This window comes from Zalophus californianus, chromosome 2 (genome assembly GCF_009762305.2).
Source record: "Zalophus californianus isolate mZalCal1 chromosome 2, mZalCal1.pri.v2, whole genome shotgun sequence".
NCBI lineage: Eukaryota > Metazoa > Chordata > Mammalia > Carnivora > Otariidae > Zalophus > Zalophus californianus.
The window spans coordinates 56381505-56394681 of record NC_045596.1 but is presented as its reverse complement, the minus strand read 5'-3'; the positions used below and the strand labels follow the sequence as shown (position 1 = coordinate 56394681).

The 13177-nt window shown below is 40.5% G+C and overlaps 1 protein-coding gene across 11 annotated transcripts in view; it reads right to left on the bottom strand.

The window, feature by feature from the left end:
• RUFY3 (RUN and FYVE domain containing 3) overlaps nt 1–13177 on the bottom strand; it is a 78219-nt gene that overhangs the window by 2673 nt on the left and 62369 nt on the right. For 8 of the 11 annotated variants that reach the window (XM_027597558.2, XM_027597559.2, XM_027597560.2 and 5 more), the window contains 7 exons: nt 12518–12685; nt 11523–11620; nt 7075–7194; nt 5695–5794; nt 3927–3991; nt 1361–1388; nt 543–620 (listed from right to left, as the gene is read on the bottom strand). In XM_027597558.2, coding sequence (XP_027453359.1) covers nt 543–620; nt 1361–1388; nt 3927–3991; nt 5695–5794; nt 7075–7194; nt 11523–11620; nt 12518–12685 — 657 coding nt within the window. Of the gene's footprint in view, nt 1–542; nt 621–1360; nt 1389–3926; nt 3992–5694; nt 5795–7074; nt 7195–7444; nt 9720–11522; nt 11621–12517; nt 12686–13177 lie in introns of those variants that run through there. The other 3 variants (XM_027597566.2, XM_027597568.2, XM_027597567.2) reach the window with 1 other exon arrangement.

Here is a 13177-nt window from a genome sequence, read left to right as displayed (position 1 = left end):
GGCTCATTTCCCTTGCAGAGGCTGATTCTCCAAATAATTCAGAGTTCCCCCCACCCCATGCCCAACTATCTGATTTGTTCTAAGCAGGATGAAGTATTAGAGGAGTATAGATTTTGGGGCCAAAGTCAGGTTGCAACCTGTGGGCTTTGCCACTTATGACTTGAGTCAACTTTGAGAAGTACTTAAAATCTCTGAGCCCAAGGTTCTTCGTCTATAAAATGACGGCACAAAGGAGATAAGCTTTACAACAGGGACTTGGTCTACGCTTGTTCATTTCTCTTTCTCCAGCACATGAAACAGCACATTCCACACAATAGGCACTCAATAAACATTTAGTTATAAATTTAATCTTTAAAAGTTATTTATATTTATTTTAATGGGGATTTACTGACATGACTTACTATGACTGAAAAAAAATACCTATTTTTTTAAACAGGTATTTTATAAATGCTTTTCTTTTTTGCTCTTCTCCCCACTCTGTACACAGTAAAGTCCCTATTATTGAAAGGGACATCCCTATGAAGAACCTGTTTGGGTCTCACCACTGTTGCCTTGGTTCGGCTGCCATCTTCCTGGCACAGCTGACACGTCTGTGGCTTTTCAGAGAGCACTGGCTGATCCTAAACCACATATTAAGTCAGTTAGTTTCTCTTAGCCCCAGAAATATCAATACTTTCAGAATATTCATTTTCTTAGTTGCGAAATTAACAGAACCACACTACAGACTATCTGGAAACTAAAGAAACAAATGACATATGTTTCTAACACCTTAATACAGCTCTGGGAATCCCATCAATATCCTTGGAGCTCTTTTTATTTTTATAAAAAAGTAACGTGACTTTATTTATAAAAAGTCTAGGATACGAGTATGAAGTAGAAAGTTAAAAAAAGGCCCGTCCCTCTTGTCCTACTGTATCAAGAATGGAAAGCAGTAGGCTCAGTCAGCCACGTTTATCATCTTTCTCGTGCAGTTGTCATATCCTATTATACTTGCAAAGTATCTTGCAACCATTTATATTTGTTTATTTCCAAGTGATCAAGACGCATTTTTTCTGTTTTATGGAAGGGAAAACTAAGAGAAAAAGAGGAACAGTGAGGTCTCTTAGGTCCCACGGTATGGCAAAGAGAATTTCAAGTAAGAAGTGAGACCGGCTGTTTACTTAGTAAATTGCTCAGAGCTCCGCTACTTCTGGTGACAGTTTCAGGCAAATGCGTGTTTGTTAAGGATGCTGTTAAAAGGATGGGCCCCAGGGGCCTGTGTGCATTCACCGACGTTCCAGGCTGCCCGTGTACAGCTAGGGGATAGTCCAGCCAACTACGTAATTCATACCAGACATCCGAGAACGGGAGAGTCCATTACCTGCTCATCCACAGGGTGAGACTGCAGCCTACAGCGGAGAATTAGAAAGAGGAACAAACAGCAACTTATTATATTTCTATGTGAATCATTCAAAAGCACAGAAAAAGCAACAACATGGTTCCTTTATGTTGTTGGGACTGACAGAGTTGTCAATCTTGACCTCCAAGGAGAGGAAATTTTGGTTGGTAAATCTATTAGCAGAATCTGATCCTTGACCTACATTATGGTTCCTGTTTAAAAACAGACTTGGAGTTATATTCTATGCTTTGTTTTTACTACCAATAAAATAGTTTAGCATTTGTATCCCAGCCTGTAAAACTCCAATGGCCAGTGCTATCCATTTTAATATCTTTTGTTGTATTAGTCTACCCATTATATGTCATGTATTAGTCCCCTCTTCCAAATGTCCTTAAAATGTGAACTTTTTCAGCAAATTAATCAGGGTAAGGGGAATGAATGAGACTGTCACGGGAGTACCCATTCAGGCTGAACTATTTCTTCCCAAGACCCACCTGAGCTCACCCTGATTTTCCCAATTTGGAAGAGAATTTAAGAGGAGCAGTTCTGGGGATAATACACCACAGATCCACAGTGGCTCTGAGTCTCTTCCACAGAGTGGCAGTGTGACCACCAGTGTGAACACGTTTCCAAGCTGTTCCTTGGACCATAATCCCAAGAAACCTGGCTATGTTTTAGGATTGTTGTTCCGGCCAGGACAGGCTTTGGAAGCAGCTATTACATCGAGCAAAGGAATCAACAAAGAAAACAATGTAAGCAGAGGCCACTTAGAGGTGAGACACCTCGCCTCTCTGTGCTCCTCAGTTTTCTCATCTGGAGAATTACTTTTTTTTTTTTTTAGATTTTATTTATTTGAGAGAGAGAATGAGATAGAGAGCATGAGGAGGGGGGAGGGTCAGAGGGAGAAGCAGACTCCCCGCTGAGCAGGGAGCCTGATGCGGGACTCGATCCCAGGACTCCAGGATCATGACCTGAGCCGAAGGCAGTTGCTTAACCAACTGAGCCACCCAGGCGCCCTGGAGAATTACAGTTTTAAGGAGATAATGAATGTGAAACACACTATTTAAGCTGCAGAGCACAATATAGGTATAAGGTAGTGTTGTCTTCTATTCCCATGGCCGAAATCAGAGGCTGGCATGTAAGGTACTCCTGTCTGTAAATGGCTTGGTTTTAGTCTGGAATGGGGCTGATTCTGAAAGGCTCTTTTAGGCCCTCGTTAATTTTACAGCCTTTCTAATTCATTTCTGCGGCCCATGCTGATCTGTAGGGTAGTTTAAGGTTAGTCCTGGATCAGGCCGAGCTCTCTTAGGGAGTAAAGGCTTTGGAATCATTCTGGCCTTGGAGGTCAAGTACCTGCATAACGAATCTTTTGTTGGGACTGGGTGATTTTTCTTTTCCAGCAGCGACTTTGCTCAGGTAACACTCTACCTCATTCTTGAGGCATCAAAGCCTGGACAGGGACAGTTGCCAAAAATGTATGCTGTATAGTGCTCTCCAAGCCCCTCCATGCTATCTTTCTTGTTACTAACCTTTGCTGCTGCTGTTGTAACAGACTGATTCTGGGAGCCATTTTAGGTTCATAGCAAAACGGAACAGAAAGTACTGACGTTTCCCATACACTTTGCCTGCCCTCCCCCCTTCCCCCAGTATCAACATTCCACACCGGGTGGGGGGGGGCGGGCAAACGATGTGACAATCGATGAACCTACATTACACATCATAACTACTCAAAGACTGCAGTTTGCATTAGGGTTCACTCTTGGTGTTATACATTCTAGGGGTTTGGACAAATGGAGGACATATATCTACCATTACAGTACCATGTAAGTATTTTCACTGTCCTAAAAAATGCTCTGTGCTCACCCATGAATGCCCCCAAACCCCTGGCAAGCACTGTGTCCATGATTTTGGCTCTTCCAGAATGTTATACAGTTGGACCTCCTTCACTTTTTAATGCAGTGGCACCATGTAATATTTTGTTATATTTCTACCTGCTAAAATAATTATTAAAAGTCAATTTCCTTGAAACAATCCTAAGGTTTTCATAGTGAGATCAGATGAAGCGTTAAGAAAAAGGCATCAAATTAAGCTGTTTGAGACCCTTAAGAGAAAGGACACAAAGAAAATTAGAGGATTTATTTGAAACATAGCTGCCTTTCACGTAGCATGTAGGTGGAAACAAGTCATGCTCAGGTACATTTAAGAACCTAAGAATTGCTATGATTTGTACTTCGTTCCTCTGTGATCCCAACCCAGTAAAGATGAGAAATAATCTTTGAAGTGATAATTTGAGTTTGGGGTTAACCAGGGAAGAAGTCAGAGGACAGCTTGATCACCCTTCTTTCTTCTGAAATGGACTAAGTGGGTTTGGTTTAATATGTGTTCCCTGGTTGATTTAGTCACTCCCCCTTCAAAGTGCTTTTCTGGAGTATTAATGTTATAAGTCAGTGTCTGGTCTGTGCCATTGCCAATTATATCAAAAGCTCCCTCTTTCCCACCATCCCCCAAAACAGCTTTAATGTCTTCGTTAGTACTTTATTACAAACACCTGTGGCTTCCGTCCAGGGGCTTTTTTGGTTTAACGTTTTCCTCTTGAATTTTGTGCTTCCCATCCTGCCAAGAGAAAACAGCCCAATTTCTTAGTTATTCAGAAGGCTCCACAGTGACGATGCTGCAGACATTTCTTCGGTACTGTCTTAGCTTAGGTATAAAACTAAGCAGCTTTTTTGTTAGGGAAGGAATTTAACTTTCAAGATATTTTCCCTCATTCTTGGCTCTAAGTAGTTTTTTAACAAATTATTCTGATAGAGTTTGCAACAAATGATTTTCAGAGTAGATATTTTCCTTCTTAACTCTTTCAATTCAAATAAAATTCAGAATATATCCTATTTATTTACAGAGTGAGCTTACTTCTTAGGGTATCTTAGTTACTTCCGTGTATCTACCCCTGTCTCCACCTCCCACTCCCAGCTGAGCTCTGGAAAACTGGGAAAACCAGGCACCACCGTATGGAGCAGACCGTAATCCTCTGGCACTCAGCCGAGCAGCTGCCACGATGTCACGACAACTTACGCAGCCTATACAACCTGAAGCGTGTTGTTCTACTCTGAAGGACCAATGTCAAGTTCCAAACTGCATTTCTACCAAAGCTTGTAAGCCCTGCCTGGGCAGTTTTTAGTGACAAATTCTTTCTGTGGCACACACACACTGCTGTCCATCAGCCTCCAAAAATAAAATGCACGTGCTTACACCACTCGTGTCAAGGAAAGGAGGTTAACGCAGTAGTTACACTCCTGGAGTCTCTACTGCAGGGCAGTTTAAGACTGAGGAACGTAAGGCCTCACTGGAAAAGCAGGATAAGATCGGACAAGAATATAAGTAAATCTCTGTAAGCCCTGCTAAGTAGATTTCACATTTGTTAAATTAAACTAATAAAGATGGCATGCTACAAAAACTGTGGTATTTTGCACACTTTAAATGGGTGGTAATGAGTACTATATAATAAATTTCTATTTACCGTTATTTGCTACTCTCCAGCAAATTGGCATCTCTCTAGAAATGTTAAAGAAGCTTATACATTTGTCCTGCTTTGTTATATATAATATAAACAAAGAAGCTACTTTTTTCCTGTGTTTGTCTTTGAGTAAGTATTCTGTACTTTTCTGATTTTATTGTCTGAAGAGATTGGCTCCTGTTTCCTGGGTCCCAGAGATGGTCTTACTCAACTCTAGCTTCCTCACCATTATAGGAGCTGGGGGTCTCTCTCCTAAGACTGTTCTGTAGAAACTTCTACTGCTGTTCTTTAAACATTCTGTATCACTTTCTTTCCCCCAAGCAACTCGAGTTCCCTCTTGTTCTAATTTTCCCAAGAGAAGTACCTTGAGTATACTAAAACTGAAATCCTCATGATTCTGAAAAAGCCATACAGAAGCAAATCCACATTTAAGACAATTCTATTAAAGGGAAATTCAGAGTTGGGAAGGATTACTATAACATATTATTAAAGATACTAGCCAGCAGAAGTCCAAGGAACACAAGTGTTTGTTAAGACACCCAAATAATCTTACTTAAAGTGAAAGGGGTAAGAGGGTCCCTGGAAATCATGGTTAATGAGGCCTCTTTTCCATGTGAAATCAAGTTAGAGTATCTAGAGGCAGACTGAGAATCAAGGCCTTGTGTTCACTCTGGGTCTTGTCTGCAGTCTGCACACTCAAGGCCACAGCATCAAGCTTGTGTTCCCAGAGAGAAAACTGTCTGGCCCATCAAGGTAGCCTCTAAAAATTAAGTGAATGACCAAGGGAGTAATCCAATATTACCGTTTTGGGTTCTGGCTTCTGAGAAACCTTTCCTGGGATGCTCCTGTTGTTTTGTAACCTTCTTTCTCTTTCCAGTTGTAGTTCTAATTCAAGCTGGTGCCTGGGATGGGCGGGAGAGGAAGAGGGTCAGAATTTGGATTTCTGCACTCATATTCTCTAAGGAAGGCCAAACCCTTCTCTTAAAGCTCAGCAATTAAATTTTAATACTTGATGAATAAAAAGTTACCAGATACATACGGACAATCAGGTTTTAAGGTGTTAGAACACAATACAGTAAAACCAGTAACACTAAAATACAGACAATGTTTAATCTTTCTTGGATAATTCAGAATGTACTTTAAGGGGTGGCTCAGTCGGTTTTAAGTGTCTGCCTTCGGCTCAGGTCATGATCTCAGGGTCCTGGGATCCAGCCCCACATGGGGCTCCCAGCTCAGCAGGGAGTCTGCTTCTCCCTCTGCTCCTCCCCCTGCTCATGCTCTCTAATAAATACATAAATAAAATCTTTAAAAAAAGGATGTGCTTTAAGATCTCCCAGTGCCTAAGGGTCACCACTCTGAATGTCAGTATTTAATATTAACTCTTAAAGAGTTGTAGTCAACTGAATGACATTTAGTAGGATTTACTATAATTAAAAGACAGTATTTACAAAATTTCAGCAAGAAACAGTAAGAAATCACCAACACTGTCGTCCCATTTCATCTTAATTAGCTGGTCTCTCTTTAATGTTCAATGCCCAGTTCCACTGCCAGCCACTAGTATGCTTAGTAGCCATGTGCTTTTATATCCAACAACAAAGTTCTCTTTGTTTGAAGTCAGTGGCTCCAGCAAAGAACTGAGTCTCATTTGACAGACAATATGGAAGAGTGTTTAAGGACTCGGAGTCAGAGAGAGACAGACTTTTAGAGTGCTGCCGCTTACTAGCTGAACTGTGTCAATCTTGGACAAACTGAACCCATCTAAGCTTTAATGAATTTCATCTGACAATGGGGGTAAGACAGTTACCTACTAAAAGGGTTGATGGGAAGATGTCAGGACCAAATGCCTATGTAGTACTTTGTAAAGTTCGCAGCACACAGTAAAAATTTAGGGAATACCATTATTATCAGTGTGATGTTGGCTATTAACTCTCATTCCTTTCTATTTATCTGGGACCGTGGGTTCTAATTTCCTCCTTTGATGGCAAAGCATGTTGACAAGCTTTGGAAATATTGATATATGCAAAGCTTCCTGAATGCTAATTCCAGAGAAAGGACATTGCAAGGACAGAATGGAGAGGGCTGGCCCAGGGGTCCTCCTTCTCTTGCTGCTAGCCTTAGAACTACCCCCCCCCCCCGGCCACCCCCCCCCACCCCGGGGCAGCTCCTGGCACCCTTTCTTCACCGCTGCCTGGTGAGCTCCTCTACTTCCAGCTGCAGACTGTTGATCTTGTCTCCAAAGTCCTGCTTGAAGAGACGGTTGTCCAACTCGGCAGACTGGCGGCCTCGCTCAGCCTGGCGCAATCTGGATGTGAGCCATATGAACTTGTGATAAAAAACAAAAGCCATGGTGGGGAGGAAGACCAAGTTTACAACACAAAATAAAGCAACCCAAGGAAGAAGGCGTGGAGAGACAGAGGAGAGGGGAAAAAAAAAAAAAAAAGCTTTGCAGGACACAGGGGAAGAAATGAGACTGGGGCGGGGTGGGGGGGAAGATGGAGAAGAAACAAACTCTAAAGAAAAGCAAGATGGAGGTGAACCAGGCAGAGGAAAAGTTGATTTTCCATTTTTTTTTTATTCTAGTACTACAGTTTACAGCCATTAGATGATAAACAATAAAACATCACTTTTTAGAAAATCCATATCCAAAGCCAACACAGTCCATTAAAGTTAAACCCACTTTTTTGTGTTTATTTCCTAGTAGGTTTGGTACCTTATATTTCTGCTTTACACACATAACTGGAACTCGCAAATGGGCAACTACTTTCTTATATGTGAAATTAGAACATTTTCCTGGTCCTTTCCCTACACCACAACTTATATTAAATCACTGACATTGTACATTAACCCTTACCTAGGCTTTGAGTTCTTCTCTAAGGAAAAGACTTTGTCAGAGTTTGGCCATCTCTTTCCTTTTCCATTCCTACCAGGTGGTGTGTGACCAAGTGGACAAACAACTCAGCACTGGGCCTATGTAAGATTCCTGATCATATTCTCTGAAAAATTCTAATGAATGTTTTCTTCTATATATCCCATAACTTTGCACCTATAAAGAACCATGTTCTAAGGGGTGAAACATCTGGGGCTCTATAGAATAGAATTGGAAAGCATGCTATCTGTAGTCTTTAAAACGTTTTATTTTAGTGGTTGAGCACTCTTTCCAAATGCTCATAGAAAAGGCAACTCATCACCACAAAAGGTTGATGAAGATAAGAATAGGTGCAAAATTATAAGAACTAAAATAAGTTCAAGAGCACAGGTTATTCCATGAGGTTGGTAATATGCTCTTTGACTTGACTTTGGTTCAAGTCTGTAAGGACCTATAGAAGCACGCGTGAAATCTCTTACTCTCTTAATTCTGGTTTTTCCAAGAAGAAGGTAAAGAGTTTCAAAAGCTGGAAGCAAAGGGGGGTTATCTTTGTTCCCACCTAAGCAGCTGAAATGCTGCAAATCATAACAAAATGAGAAAAAATATTTTTTTTTGCCAAGACTTTTTGAAGGAATGAAGGCTTATGTAAAGCCTGTTCCCCCAAATCAAAAGTCATTAAAAAAAAAATCCAAGTATTTATAGGATTATTTACAATGTAAAGCCTAGAAAGGGGAGTAGAACTGTGGTCACTTAGAAAAAGAAGCCCTGCTAATTACTATGTATGGATATCTACTGGGAATTTTTATTTTTAGACTAAATAATAAAGAGTTTATCATATATCTATTTCCTACGCTGAAATGGTTTTCTAATAATTATATTGTTAGTTTCCCAGAGACGTTAGCAAATCCCCATCTGAACAGAAATTAATAGAAACTTTTAAGTAAATGTCTCTAGCAAGAAGTGACAGGTGGGAAACCATCACTCATGTCTATACCTTGCTGTCTTTACTCCAAAAGGAACAGCAGGATAGATCTGAAAATTGTGTAGTGTCGTGTTTTTTGTTTTTGTTTTTATGGGAGACGAGTTTTTTCATTAAAATTATTCTCTCTGAGCTACCTAAATAGGAAGTGGAATTGCAGGAAAATGGCAGAGGTAGAAGATGACAAATATTAGGAGGGTTTTCCAAGCTTCCACGTTATGTTATCATAAGTTACCTAATCACTAACTTTATCTCTATGTACTTTAAAGAAACGTAAGGATGTGGGTTCCCTCCCCCGCCCAAAGTCACTAAGGCAAAAAAGTTGCAAGCAATCTTAGTTACTGAGAACAGAACTGTAGTGAAATACTAAGTACTTATCCGTGCCTTGGGGAGTAAACCTACACAAGGAAAGTGGAAAGGGACCATGGCCTAGGAGACAAAGCGACTGTAGAAGAGTCCAAGTCCATACGGCTATCACCTCTGGTTCATTACACTGCAATGGCAGACAGGCTCGCTGGTACGGACAGCGCACCGAGAATCTGATACTGTCTGGGACTGGGCTGTAAAGGCATCAATAATATATGCACAGAGTGTCCATTCCCTAGGCTGTTTTTTTTTTTTTTTTTAATGGTGTGTTTATTTATTGGTCAACAAAGTAATTTCTCAAAGTTTATTTGGCAATTATTTAAGAACTTATACTAAACGCTCTAACTCTGGGGAGAAAGTAAGGAAGAAAAAACCCACGGCCTAGATATGAAATTGTTTTTCTTTTTTAAAGTCCAACAAATTCAGAGTCAATTTTTGGTGACGTTTTATGTAGAATCAGAGCTTAAATGTAATAACTTTCAGATTTCTTTCTTTACAATTAAGTTGTACATCAGACTTGCGAGGTGACCAAATGCAAAATGCCTAATGATGTTTTGGGATCAGTTTATTTGCTGCGCTATTTAAGGTCTTTGCCTGTTTCACCAAATCCTTTTCACTAAATTAGTAAAATAAAAATAAAAATGGAGTGAAAGGGGAATGAGAAAATGAATAAATGGGAAAGACAAAAATAGCAAGAGAATAAGTCAGCTTAATACTTGAAGAAGTCATTATTTTAGTTCTATCTACTTCAAATGCCAAGTCAAAACACTATTGAAAAATAATTCTATGCAACATTTCAAAAACCCAATTTAGGAACACCACAATTAATTTGTTAAATCATAAACATATAACTGCTTATGAGCAAGCACTTAAGGAACTTTCCAGATGGACTGATAACTTTTTATTTAAAATCAGCCAAATCAGAAGTTTCAAACGTATTTACTAATTTGCAATTAACTTGTGAGTTACTATTAATATGCAGTGCCATTCAGGACGCTCCCTGGTCAAGAATTATCTGAATAAAACAAGTCATCCATTAATCTGCTCACTCATGCATCTGCTAAGTTGAATGCCTTGTATGTTCATGGCACTAAGACAGATCCAATGAAGGAACTTAAAAAATTCATTAAGTAATCTGGAGGAACTCACACTCTCATCAGAAGATACATATATAAAGGGTTATAACGTGGGACAGAAGGTGACAAGTAAGCAGTATGGACAGGTATGGATGTAAGGCTATGGGAATTCCAAGAAGGACAATGGGTAGATTATTTTTATCTGAGAAGCAGCATTAGCGGAAGCTTTAGGAGAGGTGGGGGCATGTGAGCCTGAATGTAAAAAACGGATCTGAAGAACAAGGCAGCGGATGAGGAATGGCCTTCCTAGCTGGCGGAGCTATTAGGCAAGGGATGGATGGAAAAAGTGCAAGCGTGCGCAGGGGCCTGCAGTCGTGCAGTCTGGCTCAAGTGAAAGAAGGGTGATCAGTGGGTGTTCCAGGTGGAAACGCAGAACGACTGGCCACGCGGAATGTTCCTTCAATCTTGAAATCTTGGCCATTTCTCTTGGCAGCTAAGTCACCACAAAGAAAATGGCGGTTTCAGCCAAACAGAAACAAAAGTAGCACAGGGAGAGGATGTGTTTTGGGCAGACTGAGATGTAGGGACCAGACAGAAACAGCTGGTGGGAGGATGAAAACCCAAGACTGGGTTTTTAGAGGGGCACAGAGCTGGAGACAGACCTAAGATTGTGGGCAGGGGTGACAGTGGACACTACAGAGAAAGAAGAGAGAAAAGGGAGATAGGAGGGAGGAGAGAAATGAGTTCCAGTGTTAGAAGGGCCTTCAGCATCCTGGTATCACTAGCACCAGTGCATTCCAAGAATTTGGTAATGAAGAGTAAAACAACACCTGCAAACACATGTAAAAGTGCTTTCAGGGCGCCTGGATGGCTCAATCAGTTAAGCGGCTGCCTTCGGCTCAGGTCATGATCTCAGGGTCCTGGGATCGAGTCCCACATGGGACTCTCTGCTCAGCGGGGAGCCTGCTTCTCCCTCTGCCCCTCCCCCCTTGTGCGTGCATGCTCGAACTTTCTCTCTCTTGCAAAAATAAATAAAATCTTTAAAAATTAAAAAAAAGTGCTTTCATCCTTGTAGGTCTCCCTCCTCCAACATGACACTGAAATGGGATTATGTAAGAGGGTTACCATTCTGCTGTTCAAAACAGTCAGGAGAGGCTGAGGTTTCTTAAAAATGTTTTCAGTGACATCTTAGAGAAACACAAAATTTAACTGGCTTTCTACCAGTATGTCTGGTGTTAAGTTGGGAGAATTTCATACACTTTGTTTGCCAAATGCATAGCACATTCTCTTCCCTTCCAGCACTGAAAGCCCAAGATGTTTCACTCAAGAAATAGCACTTTTACCTTTGTTCGAGTTGTTTGATGGTAGCAGCCATCTGATTAGTCTTCTCTTCCAAACGACTGTTTAGTTCACTTTTCTGTTTTACTCCTAAGTCTGAACTCTGTTATGGAAAAGAAGTATGAGTGATGGACACAGAATATAAAATCCTGAAATAAATCACACATGCTTTTTGAATCTAATGGTAAGTATGAAACAGAGAAACAGAAATGCTCATGTATTTGTTTATCAGTTAACTCCCAAATGGAGAAAAACAAAAAGCAACGTTTAAAATTAGTACTGCTATATGCAGTTTTGTCACAGAAATGAACATCAGAAGGTTCATCAGTAATCATATTTCAGTATAAGAACTAATGGCATATTGCTCAGCAAAATCAGTCAGTCAGAGAAGGAAAAACACCACATGATTTCACTCATGTGTAATTTAAGAAACAAAACAGATGAACATAGGGGAAGGGAAGGAAAAATAAAACAAGACAAAATCAGAAAGGGAGACAAACCATAAGAGACTCTTAACTCTAGGAAACAAACTGAGGGTTGCTGGGGGTGGGGGTAACTGGGTGATGGGCATTAAGGAGGGCATGTGATGGAATGAGCACTGCGTGTTCTATGCAACTGATGAATCACTAAAGTCTACCCCTGAAACTAATAATACACCATATATTAAAAATTGAATTTAAATAAAGAATGACAAAAAAAAAAAGAGCTAATGGAATATATAAGTCAGTTGACAGGTTAGGCTGGAGTGTAGAAATTATCTTATAGGATAAAAAAGACCTGTTTTCCCACTACCATTTGAAAAGTAGCCATGGCTTTCCAGAACAGCAACACAGGATCCTATAACAGGCTAATTCCTAAAGTGGTTTATTGGCAACCAGCCTCAAAATGAGATGTGACTCTTCCCTCCTGTATGTCAAGTGTGATTCTAGAGAACAAGAGGGGCGGGGGGGACCCTGGGAGTTGAGAGAGCCCGTGAGCGTATCCCTCTTATTCGCCCTACCTGCAGCTTAAAGGCAAGTTCGTGCTTGAGAGCCCTGAGGTCATCCAGCTGCTGTCGCAGCGACACCAGGGCGTCCTGCTTCTCGCAGACATCCTTCTCCAGCATCTTCATAGCCAATTCCATCTCCTGTCTCATGCTGATCTGGATCTCCAGTTCTTTTTCAACATCCTGCCCCCAAAGGTAAATAGATTGCTTACTCTCTCTTTCCTCAACAAAGTAAAAACTATGAAATTCCACAGGAAAAGGTGTAAATTCCAACACTCTCAGGTCTGAATATTTGGGCAAAATAGCTACAAGCTACCATTCAATGCAGAGATGTTAACAACTAGAATAATAATTAGGATAATTATAAAAACATTTACTCAAAAATTTACAAATCCAAAAAACTTGGTGGGCCAGAGATAATGCTATTTAATGTCTAAAATAGACACATACTTGCGGCACTTCATTACAGTGAGACAACTGGTGTTATGTCCTATTACAGAAATGTATATAAAGTGCTACTGTAGCCAGCATAAAATGAAGCACTTGCAATTCTCTTCATTTTGGATGTTGACATCATAGTCAAGAGCCCAAGGAACCCAAAAGATACTTTGGGTCCCCAGGGTAAACATCTCATAAGTGGGAATGATCGATATGACTAACTGAATTTTTATATTC